The following is a 20,167-nucleotide window of genomic DNA, read 5'->3' as shown; positions in this document are numbered from 1 at the left end:
GTGTGTGTGTGTTTTGATATTTAAAAAGCAAATTTCACTGTTTATTCATCAGTTACTGTTTGCATTCACTCCTCATGCTTCTGACTTACTCTCTCATTCTCAAACCCTGAAGTCGGCAAATGATCTCATAAGCCCTTCAACTACACCAATCAATGTGTGTGTGTGTGTGTGTGTGTGCGTGCGTGCGCAGGAGTCTAGAGCATAATGAGCATGTGGATGCTCTGTTGCCCTGGTAGGCTTCTCTGCCTGATCTGAAAGAGGTGATTCTGTATGTGAGCTGCCTGACTGAGATCTGGGCCACCAGGATCCTCAAACTCATCCACATCTGCCCCAGTTTAAAGAACGTAAAGTAAGATACACCTTTTATAATCATCTTACTGATCTTCTAAAGAAAATACAATCTGAACATGAAAACACACACACATGAAAATAAATGTTGAAACTAACTTGACCCACAAATACTACATCACTGCTGCTAAGACGGCTTTCTACAATGACAAAATCAACAGCGCTACAGACACTCGAAAACTTTTCTCAACCTTCAAATCGCTACTCAACCCTCAGCTGCCTGCCTCATTTTTTACAAACAAAGTGGCGGCAATCAGCAGTCAATTCTCTACATGCCCACTCAACGCATCTGACTTAGATACCGCACTCCTACAACCTCTAGGGACTGCTGGAACATCTTTTTCAGCCTTCACGCCTCTCTCTGAGAGTGAAGTATCTAGACTCCTGACATGCAGCCGTCCTACCACATGCTCGCTGGATCCTATACCTACGAGCCTACTTCAGTCCATCAAGCCGACCATCGCTCCAGCTATCACACATGTGATCAATGCCTTGCTAACCTCCGGCACACTTCCAACAGCGTTCAAAATGGCCTGGGTAACACCGTTACTTAAGAAAGCTTCTCTCAACCCTGTTCAAGTCGAGAACTACCGCCCTGTCTCACTCCTGCCTTTCCTATCCAAAGGCATTGAACGAGCAGTCTCCAAACAGGTCTCTGACTTCCTTTCACAGAACAACCTTCTGGATCCAAATCAGTCTGGGTTCAAAAGCGGCCACTCTACCGAAACGGCTCTGCTGTCTGTAACAGAAGCCTTAAAAGAAGCCAGGGCGACCGCTCGGTCATCAGTACTCATTCTTCCTTCTCTCTATACTCGCTAACATGGGAATCTCCGGTTCTGCTCTCTCCTGGTTTGAATCCTACCTCACAGGACGCTCGTTTAACGTATCATGGCTTGGTCAGCTATCTGCACCTCACCATCTCACCACAGGGGTCCCCCAGGGCTCAGTGCTGGGCCCCCTTATCTTTGCTATCTACACCACCTCCTTGGGACAGACTATCCGTTCGCATGGCTTCTCATACCACTGCTATGCAGACGACACACAGCTCTATCTGTCCTTTCCACCTGATGACCCCTTGGTTTCAGCACGGATCTCGGATTGCCTCTCAGACATAGCTACATGGATGAAGGCACACCACCTCCAGCTGAACCTCTCAAAGACTGAACTGCTGCTGGTCCTCCCAGCTAAACCTACCATACACCACGACATCAACATCAAATTTGACTCCCTGTCTGTTTCACCTACCAGGACTGCAAGAAATCTAGGAGTTGTTCTCGACAACCAACTAAACTTCTCAGATCATGTTGCCTCAGTCGCCCGGTCATGCCGTTTCGCACTCTACAACATACGGAAAATCAGAACTTACTTGACTCAAGATGCTACCCAACTTCTGGTTCAGGCAATAGTCATCTCACGACTCGACTACTGCAATGCCCTCCTGACAGGTCTCCCAGCCTGCGCAGTGAAACCACTTCAGATGATCCAGAACGCGGCGGCGCCTGGTCTACAACCAACCCAAAAGGGCACATGTTACCCCGCTGCTCATCCAGCTACACTGGCTACCTATGACGGCCCGCATCAAATTCAAGGCTCTAAGGCTTGCCTACAAAGTAGTCTCCGGTTCTGCTCCCACCTACTTGAATGCCCTCATACCTCCAGACCGCTGCGCTCCTCAGACGAACGACGTCTAGCTCTACCACCGGTACGCTCAAGCCAATCCAAACTTTTCTCATCTGTTGTTCCTCGTTGGTGGAACACACTGCCAGTTCCTACAAGGGCAGGGACATCCTTCTCCATTTTCAAAAAACTCCTGAAGACCCAGCTCTTTAGAGAACATCTCCTCTCATAGCAACACTTACAACAAGTCTTACTGATCCTAGCACTCACCAGCCGTCTTAAACTGACAAGTAACTGTTAAAAACAGCACTCACTGATGCACTTATTCTTACTGTACTCTAATGTTTTTAAATTGTCCTAAAATTGTTGAGAATTGCTCTAAAACTTAAACTGTTTACCATGTTGTTAGTCGCTTTGGCTAAAAAAGCGTCAGCCAAATGTAATGTAATGTAAAATACTATACACACAATCTGATCACTGAACACAGTCTAGAGGAGGTCAGGTTATTGACCTTCAGGTTGTGTAAAAACCTGTGATCAGTCACCTGTGAGTCTGAGTCTTTACCTGATGAGGTGTGTCTCATTCAACAGGTTTGGAGCTGCTGTCTGGGATGCGAGTAGTTTAAAGAAGGAAGATGGTTTGTTGCTGGAGGAGGGGATCTGCTTACTGCAGGAGGCCCAGAGGCGCCCAGACTGCACCATCACACTTACAGGGTAATTTTACACAGTTCAGTTGCTGGTTGCTTGTGAATGAACCTACACATCACTGGTATATTAAACAAATAGAAAAGCCTCATATCAAAGGGTCTCTGCATATGAAATGGGATTCTATTTTTATTTGGGGAAATCACAGCTAAGGAGCTGGACTAGCATGTAGTACTCTGCAATGTTGTGGTATCTATTCCCAGCTTCCACCATTGTGTCCTTGAGCAAGGCACTAAATCCAGAGCTGTAAGTCACCTTGGAATCGAAAGGTCTGCTATGTTGTGAATGTTGCCACTAAGATAGTGGGAGTGAAGTTTGTTAGTTTCACCGAATATTTAAATAAGCAGGTGTTCAACAAAGCTATACAAATTGATCAAGATGCAGGCCATCCCCTGTATTCTGAATACGTGCTGCTTCCATCTGACTTGTGTTTTAAAACTCCCATTGCTTTTAAACAGAGGTACAAAAATTCCTTCATCCCCTTTTCTATCCAAGTACTGAATGCACACAACAGGAAAAGATAGACTTGTCCATTTAGTGACCCCTCCCTATCTGTCTGTATTGTAGTGTGTTGTGTCTATTGTTGTGTGGTATGTGATCCTGTCTGCAATCAAATTGCCCATTTGGGACAAAGAAATAAATTGAACTTGAACTTGCTAAATGAATAAATGTCAATGTATTAATCAACCATAGATATGCAGATATGGATGCTACATCATATATTGGGATACATGTTATTCTAAAGAGACCAAATATTAGAATTCAATTTTCAGTGAAACACACAGAGCTTCTGAAATTACTTCTCTACTCCATCCATTTTCAATGATATTCACAAACCCACTCTCATTCAATGGTTAACACTACACTCTAGTGGTACTGCATGTAAAAAAGCCTAGGCCTACAATGCGCTCCGTGTCTGTAGCGTGTCTGTAGCTCCGTGTCTGTAGCTTGTCACTTCAGCGGTGACAAGTCCTGTTGCGAGAGAGAGAGAGAGAGAGAGAGAGAGAGAGAGAGAGAGAGAGAGAGAGAGAGAGAGCGGACCTGCAAAGTGGTGCCGTGCACATGTGTGTGTCTGCATGGGGTTACGTTCGGTTCAAGTCAGAAGTTGGTCCGTCCGGTCCCGCATTCACGCCGCTCCATTATTAGATTAACGTTATCAGACAGCGCTGTAAAATATGTGCAGGAATTTGTCGCATTGTGATGGTTAGAGTTGCGGGTCTTGAATAAATCATGCGCTATACCCGCAATCCCGCGCTGATTTTTAGGCCCTGTAAATGTTGCCGAACATGTAGGAAGTTGGTGACTGTTTATAATTTTCCTGTAATTCTCTGGATCTACTGGGTAAGTCCTACAGATCTACAGGTCGATCACGATCGACGGGTTGGCGACCACTGGGCTACAGTCACATTGTCAAGCCTACCAACCTACCAAGTCAAAAAATGCCAAAGCATATAATTCACTGAGCGAGGTGACCTGCATAAAGGGTCAGCAACCACAAAGTGTTGGGCAGACAGGGCATGTAATGTGGTACTCTTCCAAGAGTACCTCCTCTCTTAGCACTGCTAACAGCTGGACATGCTTTATCTAGCTCTTACTCACTGCCCTCTTCCCTATCCTGACTATCTCTTAGCACTGCTAACAGCTGGACATGCTTTATCTAGCTCCCTCCATCTCCCTCCCTTGACCTCTCCTGGACTGCTATTCTAGTCTGACTTGTCTAGTCTGACTTCTATATCTGACTTTATTTGGTGTCATTGATTGATTAAGCCACACTAAGCTACTTTAACATTATAGAACTGCATGGAAATAACTGCAATGGTTTCATCTGTCATCGACAAATGTTGTGACAAATGTGGACTGTTGTTTGGCTAATGTTAAATTAATTTATGTTAACGTCACATTACTGAGACATGTTGGCAAACTAAATATAATATTTACATAAGCCTGTAAAACGAGAGGCTAATGTTACCGGGTTTATGTTACAGTAAGTGACTAAGGTTATAGGTTTATTGCTGCACTAACAATATCCTAGTGACATTGTACCTTTGTTGCATCTTACATGTGGCTTTGGAATCTGACTTGTGACCGAAAGGTGGCAAGTTCAACCCCTGACTGGTAGGAAAAATGTGGGTGGGGGGAGTGATTGAACAGCGCGCTCCCACATCCACATCAACTGATGAGGTGCATTTGAGCAAGGCACCTAACCCCCAACTGCTCCCCGGATTAAGCCCAGAGATGTCCACTGCTCCGGGATGTGTATGTGTGCTCCTAGCTCACTGCTTGTGTGTGTGTGTGTGTGTGTGTTCTCTTCCCACAGGAAGTGCTGCTGTAAAGCCACTGAGCCGTGCACTGAGTTTAAGGACGCGATCCTCAGCTGTAATGAACTGTGGAAGATTACGCTGGGGAGAGAGGAAGAGAGAGAGGACAGAGAGGAAGAGGAAGAGGAAGAGGAGGGTGAAGAGGACAGAGAGGAAGAGGAAGAGGAGGGTGAAGAGGACAGAGAGGAAGAGGAAGAGGAAGGAGGGTGAAGAGGACAGAGAGGAAGAGGAAGGAGGGTGAAGAGGACAGAGAGGAAGAGGAAGAGGAAGAGGAGGGTGAAGAGGACAGAGAGGAAGAGGAAGAGGAAGAGGAGGGTGAAGAGGACAGAGAGGAAGAGGAAGGAGGGTGAAGAGGACAGAGAGGAAGAGGAAGAGATGACAGCAGAAGAGCAGCACAACCAGCAGCAGAAGAAGAGGAGGAGGAGGAAAAAGAAAGATTGTGTTTTGATGTGATCTGTCCTCCTAGCACCATCAGCAGCAGTAATCAGCCCTGACAGCACAAGACTCCATACTGGTCTGTGCTGGTGTCAGTAATCAGCCCTGACAGCACAAGACTCCATACTGGTCTGTGCTGGTGTCAGTAATCAGCCCTGACAGCACAAGACTCCATACTGCGCTGTGCTGGTGTCAGTAATCAGCCCTGACAGCACAAGACTCCATACTGCACTGTGCTGGTGGCGTTGTGGTCAGATGAGCCGACATTGCATTTATGAGAACTACAGATGAACCAATAAGAGTTCAAGAGAATAAGTGTTTTGATTTGATTTGATTTGCTGCCCCGACCCCTGTTTTGATTTGATTTGTCTCCTTGACACAGTCAGCACTGACAGGACCAGACACTGTGTAAGACAACACACACACACACACACACACACACCATATGGATGAAATCTAGGGACACACACAACACAACACACACACACACACCATATTGATGAAATCTAGGGACACACACAACACAACACACACACACACCATGTGGATGGGACACACACAACACACATCATGTGGATGAGACCTTAGGGACACACAACACACACCATGTGGATGAGATCTTAGGGACACACACACACACCATGTGGATGAGACCTTAGGGACACACACAACACACACAGCATATGGATGAGATGACACATTTTCAAAGGTGGAAACTAATATTGATTTTGTATCTTGCAAATCGGCTCTCATATCCAGATCTGTTCTATAGGAGTACAGGTCCACATACAGTTCTCATATCCAGAGCTGTTCTATAGGAGTACAGGTCCACGTACAGTTCTCATATCCAGAGCTGTTCTATAGGAGTACAGGTCCACATACAGTTCTCATATTCAGAGCTGTTCTATAGGAGTACAGGTCCACGTAAAGTTCCATGCAGGTTTCCTGTTTACCTCCACTAGTGTCCTGATCTAAAGCTCGAAATGGGACACCAGTCATCTATTTACAATCCATGTATTGTTTATAATTATAATATTTTGTTGATTTTCCAGCTGATTTATCTGACATCTGATTGTGTTCACCACTGCAGTCCACATGTTCAAGTTCAAGTAGTCTATTGTCATGTACTCATGTACAATGTACAATTATAGGTAATGCAATTTCTTCCTAAATAAATAGTAGTAATTAAAAAGGTATATTTTGTGTGTGTGTGGGGGGGAGGGGTTGAAATGGGAGATGATCAGAATCAGCTTTATTGGCCAGGTTTGTGTAAACAAATAAGGAATTTGACTCCGGTTAATATTTGCTCTCAAAGTACAACACACTTAACATATAAGAATAAAAACAGAAATATAAAATAAGCAGCAACATTCTCTTAAAGGTGCAGTCAAGGATTTTATGGAAATGATGATCGCAACAGTTAAATATAACTTTATTGGTGTCCTCTATTCAACAGTGACATGGTCGTAACGTGTCAACTTCAAACAGTTTATGTTACAACTTGCTTGCACTTCGCGTCGTTGGAATTTTCAGTGTGAACACCCTCACACACTCAAACTAGGTATTGTAAGTGCAGAAGTACGCACTCAAACTACTGTAGGTATTGTAAGTGCAGAAGTACGCACTCAAACTAGGTATTGTAAGTGCAGAAGTACGCACTCAAACTACTGTAGGTATTGTAAGTGCAGAAGTAGGCCATTTGAGACACAGTGTTAGTGTTGTGGCAGGTAGGGCAGCCTCAGTTCCTTCCTCACTGCTTTGCATTTCCGCACCTCCGTTGCAGGGGTGCTACTGACACATACAGTGAAAGCAGACAGGAAATGTATCTCTATGCAACTGACTGGGCGCCAGATGAGGGTCTTCATGTGCATGTTTAGCAACGTCTCTGGACAGAGAGAGACCTGCAATACCCTGCTGCTGAGGTGCACACAAACCAGCCCAGAGAAAGATGACCGCAGGCTTGTGCAGAATTCAGAATCTAGAATTCAAATTCTAATTAAAGAAAGTTGAATTGAAATTTGACTAAAATTCATATCATAATTTAAAGGAACCATATGTAAGATTGTGGCCAAAACTGGTACTGCAATCACTTTCAAAATACTGAAGAGCGGTGTATCTCCTCCCCCTCCCCCCTGACTCGAGGTTGCCAACCCTGATGGCGAAACACTACTGACTTCGTGATTAGTAGATATGTGGAGGGTGGCGCATCAGGCCAAAACACAACATGACACGACAAAACACAACATCAACATCAGTTGAGGGCTGCAACTTCACTTTTTAAATGACAATATCCTGTCCGGACTACTGTTGTCAGTGATATAAGTATTTGAAATTAACATGATTTCTTAATGTCTAGTGACATATCAGGGCCATTTTATGATTAATTGAAATATTTTTCTTACATACGGTTCCTTTAAGGGTAGTGTTTAACTATGAACCTTCACAGTATATGTCAGATATAATTGCATCAAACACAAAACTTAAAACTTATAACAATAACCGATCACATTTCCAAAGTAACCTTCCCAACACTGAATGTGTGTGAGATTCAACACATTCTCGCTGTTATGTGACTGTGTTATTGTTTGAATTGTCATGAATTTAATTCCACTTCCTAGCATTCCAATTCTAATTCCCGTGGGGTGGAGCCAATTCAATTCAAATTCCAACTCATGAATTGAATGGAGGTCAAATCTAAAATTCTGAATTTTGCACAAGCCAGGATGACAGCAGGCAAAAAGGGAGGAGGTGTGATAAGCCAATAAACTGGACGCCATGTTCCAGGAGAAATGTGGGCCCACATACACTAGTCAACTACAGGCCCACATACACTAGAGTCAACTACAGGCCTGAATGTGTTTCTACACTAGAGTCAACTACAGGCCTGAATGTGTTTCTACACGAGAGTCAACTACAGGCCTGAATGTGTTTCTACACTAGAGTCAAATAGGACAGACCTGAATGTGTTGAATTGCGCACCATTTTCTAATCAAGTTCTGAGTATCTTAAAGGGACTGTGCATACAAGTCCAGTTGTCTTGAGCATGAGAGGTTAAGCAGAAACATCGGCGGGCAGCTCAATGTCACACAGTAGTTTCAGTTTCTGCTCATTGAGTGCCCTTGTCCTTTGTCCACCATCTCAATTAGGGTGCAGCAGGTGTCCTTTTGAGTCTTGGAGAGAGACGTGGTGTTGCAGGTGTCCTTTTGAGTCTTGGAGAGAGACGTAGACGTGGTGTTGTAGCAGGTGTCCTTTTGAGTCTTGGAGAGACGTGGTGTTGCAGGTGTCCTTTTGAGTCTTGGAGAGACGTGTTGTTGCAGGTGTCCTTTTGAGTCTTGGAGAGACGTGGTGTTGCAGGTGTCCTTTTGCGTTTGGTTGTAAACTGTGGTAAACGGAGTTTTGGGCAGCCAACGTCAAAGTATGTGGCAGAAGTACACCAAATGTACGACCAATGTTTACATTTACATGTTCTCACGTGCGACTTTTCAGGGTTCTGATTGGTTAATGTGAGCTTGAGCTTATCGTTAGACTGCCACTGTGGTTTGGCGTGCTCATGACAGCATGTATGTACACAGGTTCGTGTAAACACATTAAAAAAAAAAAAAAAAAACGGTCTCGTGTAAATGCAGTTTTATTTGCAAACGTAGATGGCCAGATATTTGTTTAGGAAAATACCTTGCTTCGTGTAAACGTAGTCTGTGACACATTTCTGTCATTTCACAAGTCCCCATCTGCATCAGGATTTGCTGACTCGTACTGGAGGCCCACTGATGAACTTGTTTGGCACGAGACCTCAACATCTGAGTTTCTTTTCAGCACTAGAGTTTATCATGCTTGGCGAAGCAGCTTTCCTTTCTCTGCTTCCTCAATCTGCAAACATTTCTAGCAAGGCTACAGGAAAAGGGAACCAGAATGAAGGTTGCTTTGGTCACTCTAGTTGATACAAAAAGACAGAGAAACAAAAATGTCTGTAAATATTAATGAAAGAGAAGACATTGTTGAAGTCAAACAGATTTTGACTGACCATATAGAAGTTTACGATAACAGCACCAGAAGTGACTCTCCAGGAGGAGGCTGGGGATCTGAAAGGATCAAGCAGAAAGGCAAGTCTACTTTCCCTCTTTGCTTAATCATACACAATAGACCTGCTTTACATAAATGCAGAAAACATCAAATAGTTAAGGACAAGTTGTAGACAAGTTAAGGACAAGTTGTAGTAATATAGTGCACAATGCAAAGACCACAAACAAATCTAACATTTTCATAACTTATAATAATAATAATACTAGAAAAAAAAAAACCACTACACGGATTAAGCAAGACCCCATTAATGAAACATGCCAAATGTAACCCTCTGTTCTAAATATGTATTAAACATTTACAAACAAATGTTTGAAATACATTGAGTAACCTGTAATATTGACATGGCCTATTCATATATTTTTATTAAGTATATGCTTTGTCAGTCAAATAAAATATTTTGTATTTGATCTTTTCAAATTGAAATCACTTAAACCACATGTTGTAACAGGTGCTAAGCTTTAAATCTAGCAGCAAGCTAACCATCTTTTCACACATCTGTTGCCTTGCATGCAGTTATTGAGGAAATGGTCCAAAGGTCCTTTGAAGTTGAAGTCCTATTTTGTCTTTACATGCACTCATGCCTTCCTGAAATAAAATGCTGACTATAATCACCAGTCATCCTCAGGCAACTTTCAGGCTATCAGTGAGTCTCTTCCCCGAAGGCTACTTTACTTACTGACTCGACTTTATCAGAATTCACAGAGTAGCAGCAAGCGAAATGATTGTTCCTGAAGTAAATGCTGTTATCCTAACCAACGAAACATTTAGTGCAGTTTTGAAATCTTACGTGAAAATCTAAATTAGGCTATTATGGTCCGGGTCCGGATAGGATCACGTCTCGGACCGCGGTCCGCCATTTGGTGACCCCTGATGTACAGGCAACTCATATGGCTTTTACATTGACTCTAATAATGTACAGGCAACTCATTTACAGAGCTTTACATTGACTCTAATAATGTAAAGGCAACTCATATGGCTTTTACATTGTAATAATGTACAGGCAACTCATTTACAGAGCTTTACATTGACTCTAATAATGTACAGGCAACTCATTTACAGAGCTTTACATTGACTCTAATAATGTAAAGGCAACTCATATGGCTTTTACATTGACTCTAATAATGTACAGGCAACTCATTTACAGGGCTTTTACGCACACTCTAATAATGTTTGTGTTTCCATGAAAATAAACCAGGAAAATGTTAAAAGGCGTCTTGTCAGTAACTAACCTTTAAAGGAATATTCCACCATTTGGGGAAATACACTCGTTTTCCATCTGACTAGCACTTTTAGCTCCAGCTCATTGAATCAGATTAGACCGTTAACATCTCTCCTATAAGATAACGTTCGAATCTGATTCAATGACCTGGAGCTAAAAGTGTTACTGTCAGACTCAGAGAACGGCTGGATAAACCATGACAACGCAACGTCTGGATCATGTCTCCCCAAGTGATTTAAAACGAAACAAATGTCACTGTCAGACATTTTGGCTATTAAAAGGCGTCTTGTCAGTAACTAACCTTTAATGGCATTACCTTTCCGCAGGGGCAAGGCCCTACAAGTTGGCTACAGGGAGCGTGCTGCTGCTGTGTGCCCTTCTGCTGTTCACCATCATGGGGCTGTGCGTTCACATCTCCAGAGAGAGACACGAGCTGCGCGCCATCACCACCAACCTTACTGGAGTCAGAGATCTGCTAGAGTCCACTAATGCTAATCTGACCAGGGAAAGGGATGCGTTTAAGACCAGCAACACTCTCATCACAAAAGAGAAGGAGCAGCTAGAGAGCACCTATGCAGCTGTGGTCAGCGAGAGAGACCAGTTAAATGCCACTTACACCAACACACATGCAGAGAAAGTCCAGTTACAGGCCAACTACAACACTCTATCCAAAGATAAAGACCAGCTGCAGAACCGCTACAATGAACTGAAACGAGATCGAGAATCGCTGAACACCAGCTATGTCAACCTTGAGAACGAGAGAAATGACATGCAGAAAGGGCTCCTAGACTTGGGTGAGTAGTAATTATAGTTAAGTCAAGTAATGTTTGAAAAAAAGTTAGATTTAGGCCATATTTAATACAGTGGCAGTCACCGCCAGACACTACTGCTTTAACTACAGAGTAGCAGTTAGTGTGCTCTAATGGCGGGTTTATCACTACTGCGCTACCTACAGAGTAGCAATTAATTAGTGTGCTCTAATGGCGGGTTAAACACTACTGCACTATCTACAGAGTAGCAGCTAGCGTGCTCTAATGGCGGGTTTAACACTACTGCGCTAGCGTGCTCTAATGGCGGGTTTATCACTACTGCGCTAGCATGCTCTAATGGCGGGTTTAACACTACTGCGCTATCTACAGAGTAGCAGCTATTGTGCTCTAATGGTGGGTTTAACACTACTAGCGTGTTCTAATGGTGGGTTTAAACATGACACATATTTTAATGCAGCAATATAGCATGCAGGATCAGAGCCAGGATGCAAAAGTGTTATGTCAACTTGAATCAGGGTAGACAGTGTAGCTATATGATTTGACTTTTTGATTTTGGAAAGGTTGGAGGTATTTCAGTGTACAGTAGCTCTTATGACACTTTTATTTTGAAAGGTTGGAGGTATTTTGACTCCCACCTGTACTACATCTCAACAATGAACAAATCCTGGGATGACGCGCGACAGGATTGCAAATCGAGAGGAGCAGACCTGATCAAAATAGACAGCCAAGAGGAACAGGTGAATGTGTTTGTTTGTTTATATAAATATATGTGTGTGTGTGCGGGGTGGTGGTGATTACAATGTTGTCTGAGGTGAGCATCTGTCTTTTCACTTGAAAACAAATTTGGTACATGAGCTTTTACCAATTCATTTGTATTTGTTTGTATGAAAACAACAGGAATTTGTCTCATCGTTTAACAAGGAAGCTTGGATTGGCCTGTCTGATGTCAACATCGAGGGGCAGTGGAGATGGGTAGACGGTAGCCCACTGACCACCAAGTATGATTATGAATTTGTATTTGGATCATAGCTATTTCATTTACTAGACGTACCATGACAAAGTGAGCACCCTGGGTGCTACTAGACATACCATGACAAGCACCCCACCTGCTTCTGTGTTGTCTGTGCACATGTGCCTTTCCTCACGCCACTGTTTTATTCTCAGGTTCTGGGCCAAAGACCAGCCAAACAGCTACAAAGGAGAGCAGGACTGTGTGAAGCTCTGGCTATCACCACCCCTGGAGAACTGGAATGACGAGAAATGTTCCATAGTACACACCTGGATATGCGAAAAACTAATCCAGAGATAGTTAAATGTGCTCTAAGTCTTCCATAATACAGACCTGGATATGCGAAAAACTCACCCAGAGATAGTTAAATGCGCTCTAAGTCTTCCATAACACACACCTGGATATGCGAAAAACTCACCCAGATAGTTTAACGCGCTCTAAGTCTTCCATAATACACACCTGGATATGCGAAAAACTCTCCCAGCGATAGTTAAACGCGCTCTAAGTCTTGTTACACAGTTTCTGAGCTAAAATGTATTTTTGTCACATACAGCAGTGTTTCCGCTAGATTTTTTTTAAACAGTGGCGGCGGCAGACAATATTTTGCGTCTCCCCTAATTCTGAAGCAGTGGCCGCTAAATGAAGAGGAAACACTGAGAAGAAAGTTAATGTTTTAAATAGGCTACATCAATACAATATATAATATGTGAAGTGAAACTGGACGGGCCATAATAACCTCTGACTAGTTTTAGGCTACTTATTGTTAAATTGCAATGTGAGCGGCAGCCAGCAGGGAGGATCCGTCGGCAGGATTGTTTAAAAAGCAACTGCAACTACATTGTGTGTCTGCCCTGATTCTGATACCCTGGGGATATTAATGAAACCGTGGCGGGCCGCCATGCTGAAATAAATGTAGAGGAAACACTGCAGCAAACCTCACCTCACCCTCCGCTATCTGCCTGCGCCCTGATCACACTGTGAAGCGACGGGGCCTCTGGCATTGGCAGGGTTCTTTTTTGATCACCAGCCTAAAGTTTCTAAAGTCTCTAGCCAATCAGAATTTCTACTTGCCAATTTTTTCCCGGTGAAAATAAGAGAATTATGAGTTTATTAGATGAGTGTCACTGAATGCATTTGATCATTTTATTAACATTGTTGGCATGAATACATACCACAAAATACACACAGAAAGTGCAAACACTTCATTTCATGTTATCTATCTATCTATATCCTCATCCCCTGCTTCATTCCTCTTCTCGCCCCCATAAGTCTGTCCCAACCACTGTCACATTTAATCTTAACTTAATAAAAAGAAGATATCAATTATTAGGAGATGCCACTTGTTTTCTCTCCCTCTCGTGCATGCTCAGACGCGTTCTCAATTAAATGGAGTAGCATAGAGCCTACGTTCAAGTTGGATCTTTGTAGAGAGGGCCTGAAAAGTATCATCTTTATGTAACATGCTGTTGGTGCACGTTGACATTGTATACTTTCTCTAACGAGTGAAAAACAGTTTGCAGTACAGCTACTATTTATTGGCTAAATGTTGGTCCCTCCTCTGTCTCTCGGTGCCCTATGCACAGTGTGTGATGCGTCTGGTGGGGGTGATCACTGATCAGGCAACTTTTTAAAACTGAAAATTTTCGCCTACAAGCTCCTCACGTTTCATCTTCAGCTTACCTCCATAGACAATAAAATAAACGATCTTGCTGCTTCAGGTTTTGCGGCCTCCGTTACATGACATCAGCCCCCCACAAAGGAAATAGGTAAACACAATGCGTTAATTGCATTAATATTTCGTAACGCGTTATGTATTTGTGTTATGTAGGTCTACTTTTTACTTTACTGGCTATCTTCCTCCTCTTTCAGTCTATGCTCCCTGCTCTGGCTCTGTTCGTTCTTCTACTTCCTTGTGTTTTCTGGTAGACGCTCTGTTCGTTTCCATGGTCTCTTGCACTGGTTTCACTGCAAACTGTGCACAGCCAATGGGCGTATGAAACGTCATCGCGTAGCACAGTGCGGCACAGTGGTCATGGGAAATGTAAGAAGTACTGCCAGGGGGATATATGACCGAGAACAGAGCCTTATGTATCATGCGTGTAATGCCTCATGCATCACTGGCCAAACTGGCTAGTAAGTTTTTATCAACACCCGCCAACATGAATTTTAACCCGCATTTGGCGAGTGTTAATTTAGAACCCTGGACATTGGACTCCATGTCAGTAAATGAGCAAATATTGGTGTCAGCGTCTGCTCACACTGCATGGTTTCTTTAGCATGGTAGCTTAAAGGAACCGTATGTAAGAAATGTATTTCAATTAATCATAAAATGGCCCTGAAATGTCACTAGACATTAATAAATCATGTTCATTTTAAATACTTTAATATAATAATAATATCACTGACAACAGTAGTCCGGCCAGGATATTGTCATTTAAAAAGTGAAGTTGCAGCCCTCAACTGATGTTGATGTTGTGTTTTGTCATGTCATGTTGTGTTTTGGCCTGATGCGCCACCCTCCACCTATCTACTAATCACGCAGTCAGTAGTGTTTCGCCATCCGGGTTGGCAACCTCAAGTCAGGGGGGAGGGAGAGGGGATACACCGCTCTACAGTAATTTGAAAGTGATTGCAGTACCAGTTTTGGCCACAATCTTACATATGGTTCCTTTAATAGTGCACCTATAGTTCTATTTGTGCATAGTGCACAAGCCCGTTGGCATTCAGCCATCCTTGCATACGAAAACTGTCACAGAGCTAGACCGTCTGTGGGCACGGTCTCAACTGGGCGAGCTCATGAGTAGTAATGAGCTCAATCAATTCCACGTCAAACTGAAGAGCTTTTGCAATTGGCCTGATTTCTCCGCTTATTTCTTTTCAGTGGCTAGAGCTGACAGAGGAGGTAGCAGTTTATTTTCACATTCACGACATGGCACAAACACATATGGACCAAACATATTTAAAAAAATACAAGTAAAAACGGTTTTGTGTGGCAGGTCACCTTTAATGAATTTGGAAGTCATATCATCTTACACCATTTTTATCATTTATTCTCAAAGACACCATCCCATTCATTTTATCATTATTAGATTTTTTTTGGATGAGATCCTGCAGTATACAGCCTAAATGAGCAGTCATTCAGCCGAGCAGAAATTAATTTCATATCACATATATTCATTATACCGACTCTACTAATAAAGCTTGTTTGTGCGTTTGAGCTTTATGCTATGATTTGCTATTGTCATTTTGAAATGATATATAACATGATTACAGCTATACATGTCCAATCTCAAATAAATGATTCCATTTTGATCACATGCAGTCCGCTGTCTCCTCCACCTCAGACAAATGGATTTGTTTACTAATAGATAGCATGTCTTAGCTATACTAGTGGGATGTGCTGTGTTTAGATAGCATGTCTTAGCTATACTAGTGAGATGTGCTGTGTTTAGATAGCATGTCTTAGCTATACTAGTGGGATGTACTGTGTTTAGATAGCATGTCTTAGCTATACTAGTGAGATGTGTTTAGATAGCATGTCTTAGCTATACTAGTGGGATGTGCTATGTTTAGATAGCATGCCTTAGCTATACTAGTGTGTAAAAATGGTGTTTTCGTATCAAACAGTAAACACAAGCCATCACAATAATAAGCGCACAATGTGCCAACTACACACTGATGGTATGAATAAAAAACACATCTGGCTTTTGCTTTCATTGTGCACAAGGTCGGCTATCAGTTTGAGGTCATACTTTTGTCATAGTTCTGTAAACATACAGGGATCCAAACTAAAAAGTATTGGTGTTTATTTACACACATTAAAACAAACACAAGTGTGTTTTTCCAAGTCAAAACACAAAATAGCAATTTCACTCAGAAAAAAAAATCAGTCTACATCGTGTCGTCTCTCAAAATTTCATCTACATTACATGCAATGTCCTGGTGTCACAAGGTCGGTTCATTCGCCGCTCAAGGGCCTCGAACCCGCCACCTTGACACACACCGGCATGGGAGACGAACAATCTAACCACTGCGCCAAGGCAAATTGCGCATATATCGAGGTTTGTCTCCCAAGAACTGTCCAAAAGCGCCCCCTAAAGCGCCGGTTCGAATCCCGTCATGCACGTTCATATTTGCATTGAAAATAAGCTACAGATGTCTATCGTTGTATGGAATGATACTGACGTGTCACACGTGCGACAGTGTGATCGCTAACTAAGAGAAACGAGGATGATACACACGTTTGTTTTTCACCTGTCACGTGTCATTTTCTCTGATGCATTGCATTGAAAATATGCTACAGATATCAATCGTTGTATGGAATGATAATGACGTGTCACATGTGGGACGGTATGAACGCTAACTAAGAGAAATGAGGATATTTAAAATGACTCTCTTCTTAACAGTTAGCTGCAATGTAGTATGCATAATCATTTTCTGTATACTGTAAAACTTGAAATAAAAGCTTGGATAGATAAATAGGGAGACCAAATAAATAGGGAGTGGCCGAAGTACCTCTCCATTGGGGGAATACCAGTGGGGACAAGTGATGGATTCGGGGGGTGCCACCACATCCTGTCCACCCTGGTGAAGTCCAGCTCTGGCTGTCCAGTCCGGGACCACTTAAAAAGGGCCTTTGAGATCCACTGCTGGTCTAGGACCGGTATCCAGCCAGCAGGGAGAAAAACTCTGTTCTCTATGAAACAGAACACAAGAAATGCAGTGTGAGGCTCTTGTTTCATGTATTTTGTGCTGAACACTCACAAATTGAAATGTCTGAGAGTATCTTTATATTTATTGTTTTCTGCGCATTACATCAGCTGTGTTTATGTAATTTGTATATGTCATTTTACTACTATTATTCTTATTACTACTATCTTACATGCTGCTGTCGCCTCCTCCACATGCTCTGCTGCCATGACCAGGTCCCTGTCATCCATGGCAGCTGGCTCCAGTTCACATGGCACTGCTGCTGGGACTGATGGACAGACATGCTCTGATGAGCCTCGTGCTGGCACTGCTGGAATGGCTAGAGAAGACAAGATAATGATTGAGTTTTAAAAAAATCTATATGTATGTGTATTCATATTACTTTTGGCATCACACACCTTTAATTACATCAGACTTTCTAGGCTGAAACCTGTTGGCAGAAGAAGAGACAAGTCTTCTGACCGACATGTCAAGGCTCCTTTGGCTCAGGCTCTTTCCCACCAGCAATCCACGCAATGATGTGACTGGCACAGGCTGGTGGGGGGCACTGGGGGCGCTGGGGACCGGCTGGTGGATGGCACTGCAGAGGCGGACAGGCTGGTGGGGGGCACTGGGGACAGGCTGGTGGGTGGCACTGGGGGCGCTGGGGACCGGCTGGTGGATGGCACTGCAGAGGCGGACAGGCTGGTGGGGGGCACTGGGGACAGGCTGGTGGGTGGCACTGGGGGCGCTGGGGACAGGCTGGTGGGTGGCGCTGGGGACAGGCGGCGCTGGGGACCGGCTGGTGGGTGGCACTGGGGGCGCTGGGGACAGGCTGGTGGGTGGCACTGGGGGCGCTGGGGACAGGCTGGTGGGTGGCACTGGGGGCGCTGGGGACCGGCTGGTGGATGGCACTGCAGAGGCGGACAGGCTGGTGGGGGGCACTGGGGACAGGCTGGTGGGTGGCACTGGGGGCGCTGGGGACCGGCTGGTGGGGGGCACTGGGGACCGGCTGGTGGGGGGCGCTGGGGACAGGCTGGTGGGTGGCGCTGGGGACAGGCGGCGCTGGGGACCGGCTGGTGGGTGACACTGGGGGCGCTGGGGACAGGCTGGTGGGTGGCACTGGGGGCGCTGGGGACAGGCTGGTGGGTGGCACTGGGGGCGCTGGGGACCGGCTGGTGGGTGGCACTGGGGGCGCTGGGGACAGGCTGGTGGGTGGCGCTGGGGGCGCTGGGGACAGGCGGCGCTGGGGACCGGCTGGTGGGGGGCGCTGGGGGCGCTGGGGACCGGCTGGTGGATGCTGTGGCAGAGGCTGAGGCACTGCCGACATGAGACGTGGAGGAGGATGATTGGGTGCTCAGCGCCCGTTGCAGCTTTATGGAGATAGCCCCTCGGCCCTCAGGGAACATCTCCATATAGCGTCTGAAGGCTTCCTTGTTTGCCTTGTTGGCTAAGGCGTCCCCTTCACCTCACCCCTCTCACTCTCCCTGATCATGGAAGCCACCAGGTACCCACCAAAACCAAGAGCATTCTCCAGGACCCACCTGAATGTCTGTCCCCTGAAAAAACCGAACTGCAGTGTATGCAGACCCAGCACACAGACCTCATCTTCTGGGTCAAGGCCTTGCTGAACTGCTGCTTGTTTGGCCAACTCCAACACCTTGTCTGGTGGAAGAGGACGCGACCATGGCTGGGCACTCCTCTTCTCCCTCTCAGCTTCATGGGAGTCATTTAAAATGTCCCATCAGCCCTCTTTCTGAACTTTGGCTCCACATCTGTCAGTAAGGAAAACCACGTTAAAAACTCATGTTTATCTGAGCACATATCAGAAGATTAACCTAATGATACATCTTAGAGACTATTAAAAAGGTTAGAAACATGATGGCAAGTCCAGACAGCACTATGAACCACCCCATATCAACTACGCAGTCTAGACACAGCATATCAGGTAGCAGCTAGCCAACATAAGGGGGGAGGGGGTGGGTGACACTGTACCACAGCCACTGTACCGAGACTCCCCTACACAGTACACACATATCTATAGCTTGATGCTATTATATAGCAATAATAAAAGACCACCAAAAGTGATGATGACAAGAAAGATAAAAATAGCACAAGCTTCAAATGACAACTAAATTAATTAAGCTAGCTTCTTGGAGGGGAAAAAGACAGTGTTGCTAGACTCCCCCACACCACACACATAGCTACGTTACCTATTAGCTGGATGTTATTATATAGTAATAAAAGCTTTGCTAATAAAGTCCACCAAAAGTCACGAAGAGTAACGTTAAAGAATACGTTTAAAAAAATAGCGCAAGCTTCAAACGACGACTCTGATTAAGTTAACGTTATGTTACGTTTAGATAGGCACTGCGGGCTAATTTAACACTCATTTCTACCTAGCTTGAATTTATTTATCATCAATGGCAGGCTAATGCTAACATTTTGACAAAAAACAATAACAAAAAAACAAAAACTTTCCCTCAGTCAAGTCAAGCTTTATGAATGAAGCAGAATTCAGTCAGTGAGTGATCAATCGTTTTCAAGTGGGGGAGGGAGACCCATCGGTAACTTTGAACTTAACCTGGAGGTTATAAACAGTGTCTATTTATGTCTCGTTTATGCAATAAGCTAACGTGACACTTACAGTACAGTAAAAAAAACGTGAACAAACTTACCAACAAAGTCAAAATCTTCCTCCGCAGAAACTTCCCAAAAACGACACTGCAAAATACTCGCTGAGGTAAATAACGTAGCGTACCTGTGCAGATAGCAAAGATTGTTAAGGCGGAGCAAGATACTTCGTCGTAGTTCATGTCTATGGGCGCGAAATGGGGATCGAATCCTGTCTGCATAAAGAGGCGTGTCGATGACGTATTGACGAGCGTACGTTGCAACCGGCCAACAGCAGCTGCATAAATAACCGGCGCACACCTGATATAAGGTTGATTTTCTCCAGACTGGAATGCTCAAAATTG

The 20,167-nt window shown here is 44.2% G+C and overlaps 1 protein-coding gene and 2 long non-coding RNA genes across 5 annotated transcripts; 2 read left to right on the top strand and 1 right to left on the bottom strand.

Moving 5' to 3' along the window:
- Positions 1-245: 245 nt before the first annotated feature.
- Positions 246-5,135, top strand: LOC121693575. Of its 2 annotated transcripts, none has more exons than XR_006025536.1 (3): positions 246-344; positions 2,556-2,678; positions 4,987-5,135. It is a non-coding gene; the product is annotated as an uncharacterized LOC121693575 (long non-coding RNA). The 2 variants fall into 2 exon arrangements; XR_006025537.1 differs by having other exon boundaries at positions 246-349.
- A 4,180-nt stretch (positions 5,136-9,315) lies between these two features.
- On the top strand, positions 9,316-13,913 carry LOC121693665 (C-type lectin domain family 4 member F-like). Its single transcript, XM_042073239.1, has 5 exons — positions 9,316-9,522; positions 11,048-11,515; positions 12,104-12,228; positions 12,389-12,489; positions 12,656-13,913. Exons 1-5 carry the CDS (start codon positions 9,384-9,386, stop codon positions 12,798-12,800), a joined length of 978 nt encoding a protein of 325 aa, XP_041929173.1. The 5' UTR covers positions 9,316-9,383; the 3' UTR covers positions 12,801-13,913.
- Positions 13,914-15,494: 1,581 nt separating this feature from the next.
- On the bottom strand, positions 15,495-19,963 carry LOC121693762. Of its 2 annotated transcripts, XR_006025564.1 has the most exons (4): positions 19,868-19,963; positions 18,793-18,964; positions 17,383-17,529; positions 15,495-17,196 (listed from the first exon to the last, which is right to left on the bottom strand). It is a non-coding gene; the product is annotated as an uncharacterized LOC121693762 (long non-coding RNA). The 2 variants fall into 2 exon arrangements; XR_006025563.1 differs by lacking the exons at positions 18,793-18,964; positions 19,868-19,963 and adding an exon at positions 17,609-17,862.
- Positions 19,964-20,167: the final 204 nt, after the last annotated feature.

Source organism: Alosa sapidissima, chromosome 19, assembly GCF_018492685.1.
Source record: "Alosa sapidissima isolate fAloSap1 chromosome 19, fAloSap1.pri, whole genome shotgun sequence".
Classification (NCBI taxonomy): domain Eukaryota; kingdom Metazoa; phylum Chordata; class Actinopteri; order Clupeiformes; family Clupeidae; genus Alosa; species Alosa sapidissima.
Note: the sequence above shows the minus strand (reverse complement) of the source record. Positions and strands in the feature narration are given on the sequence as shown.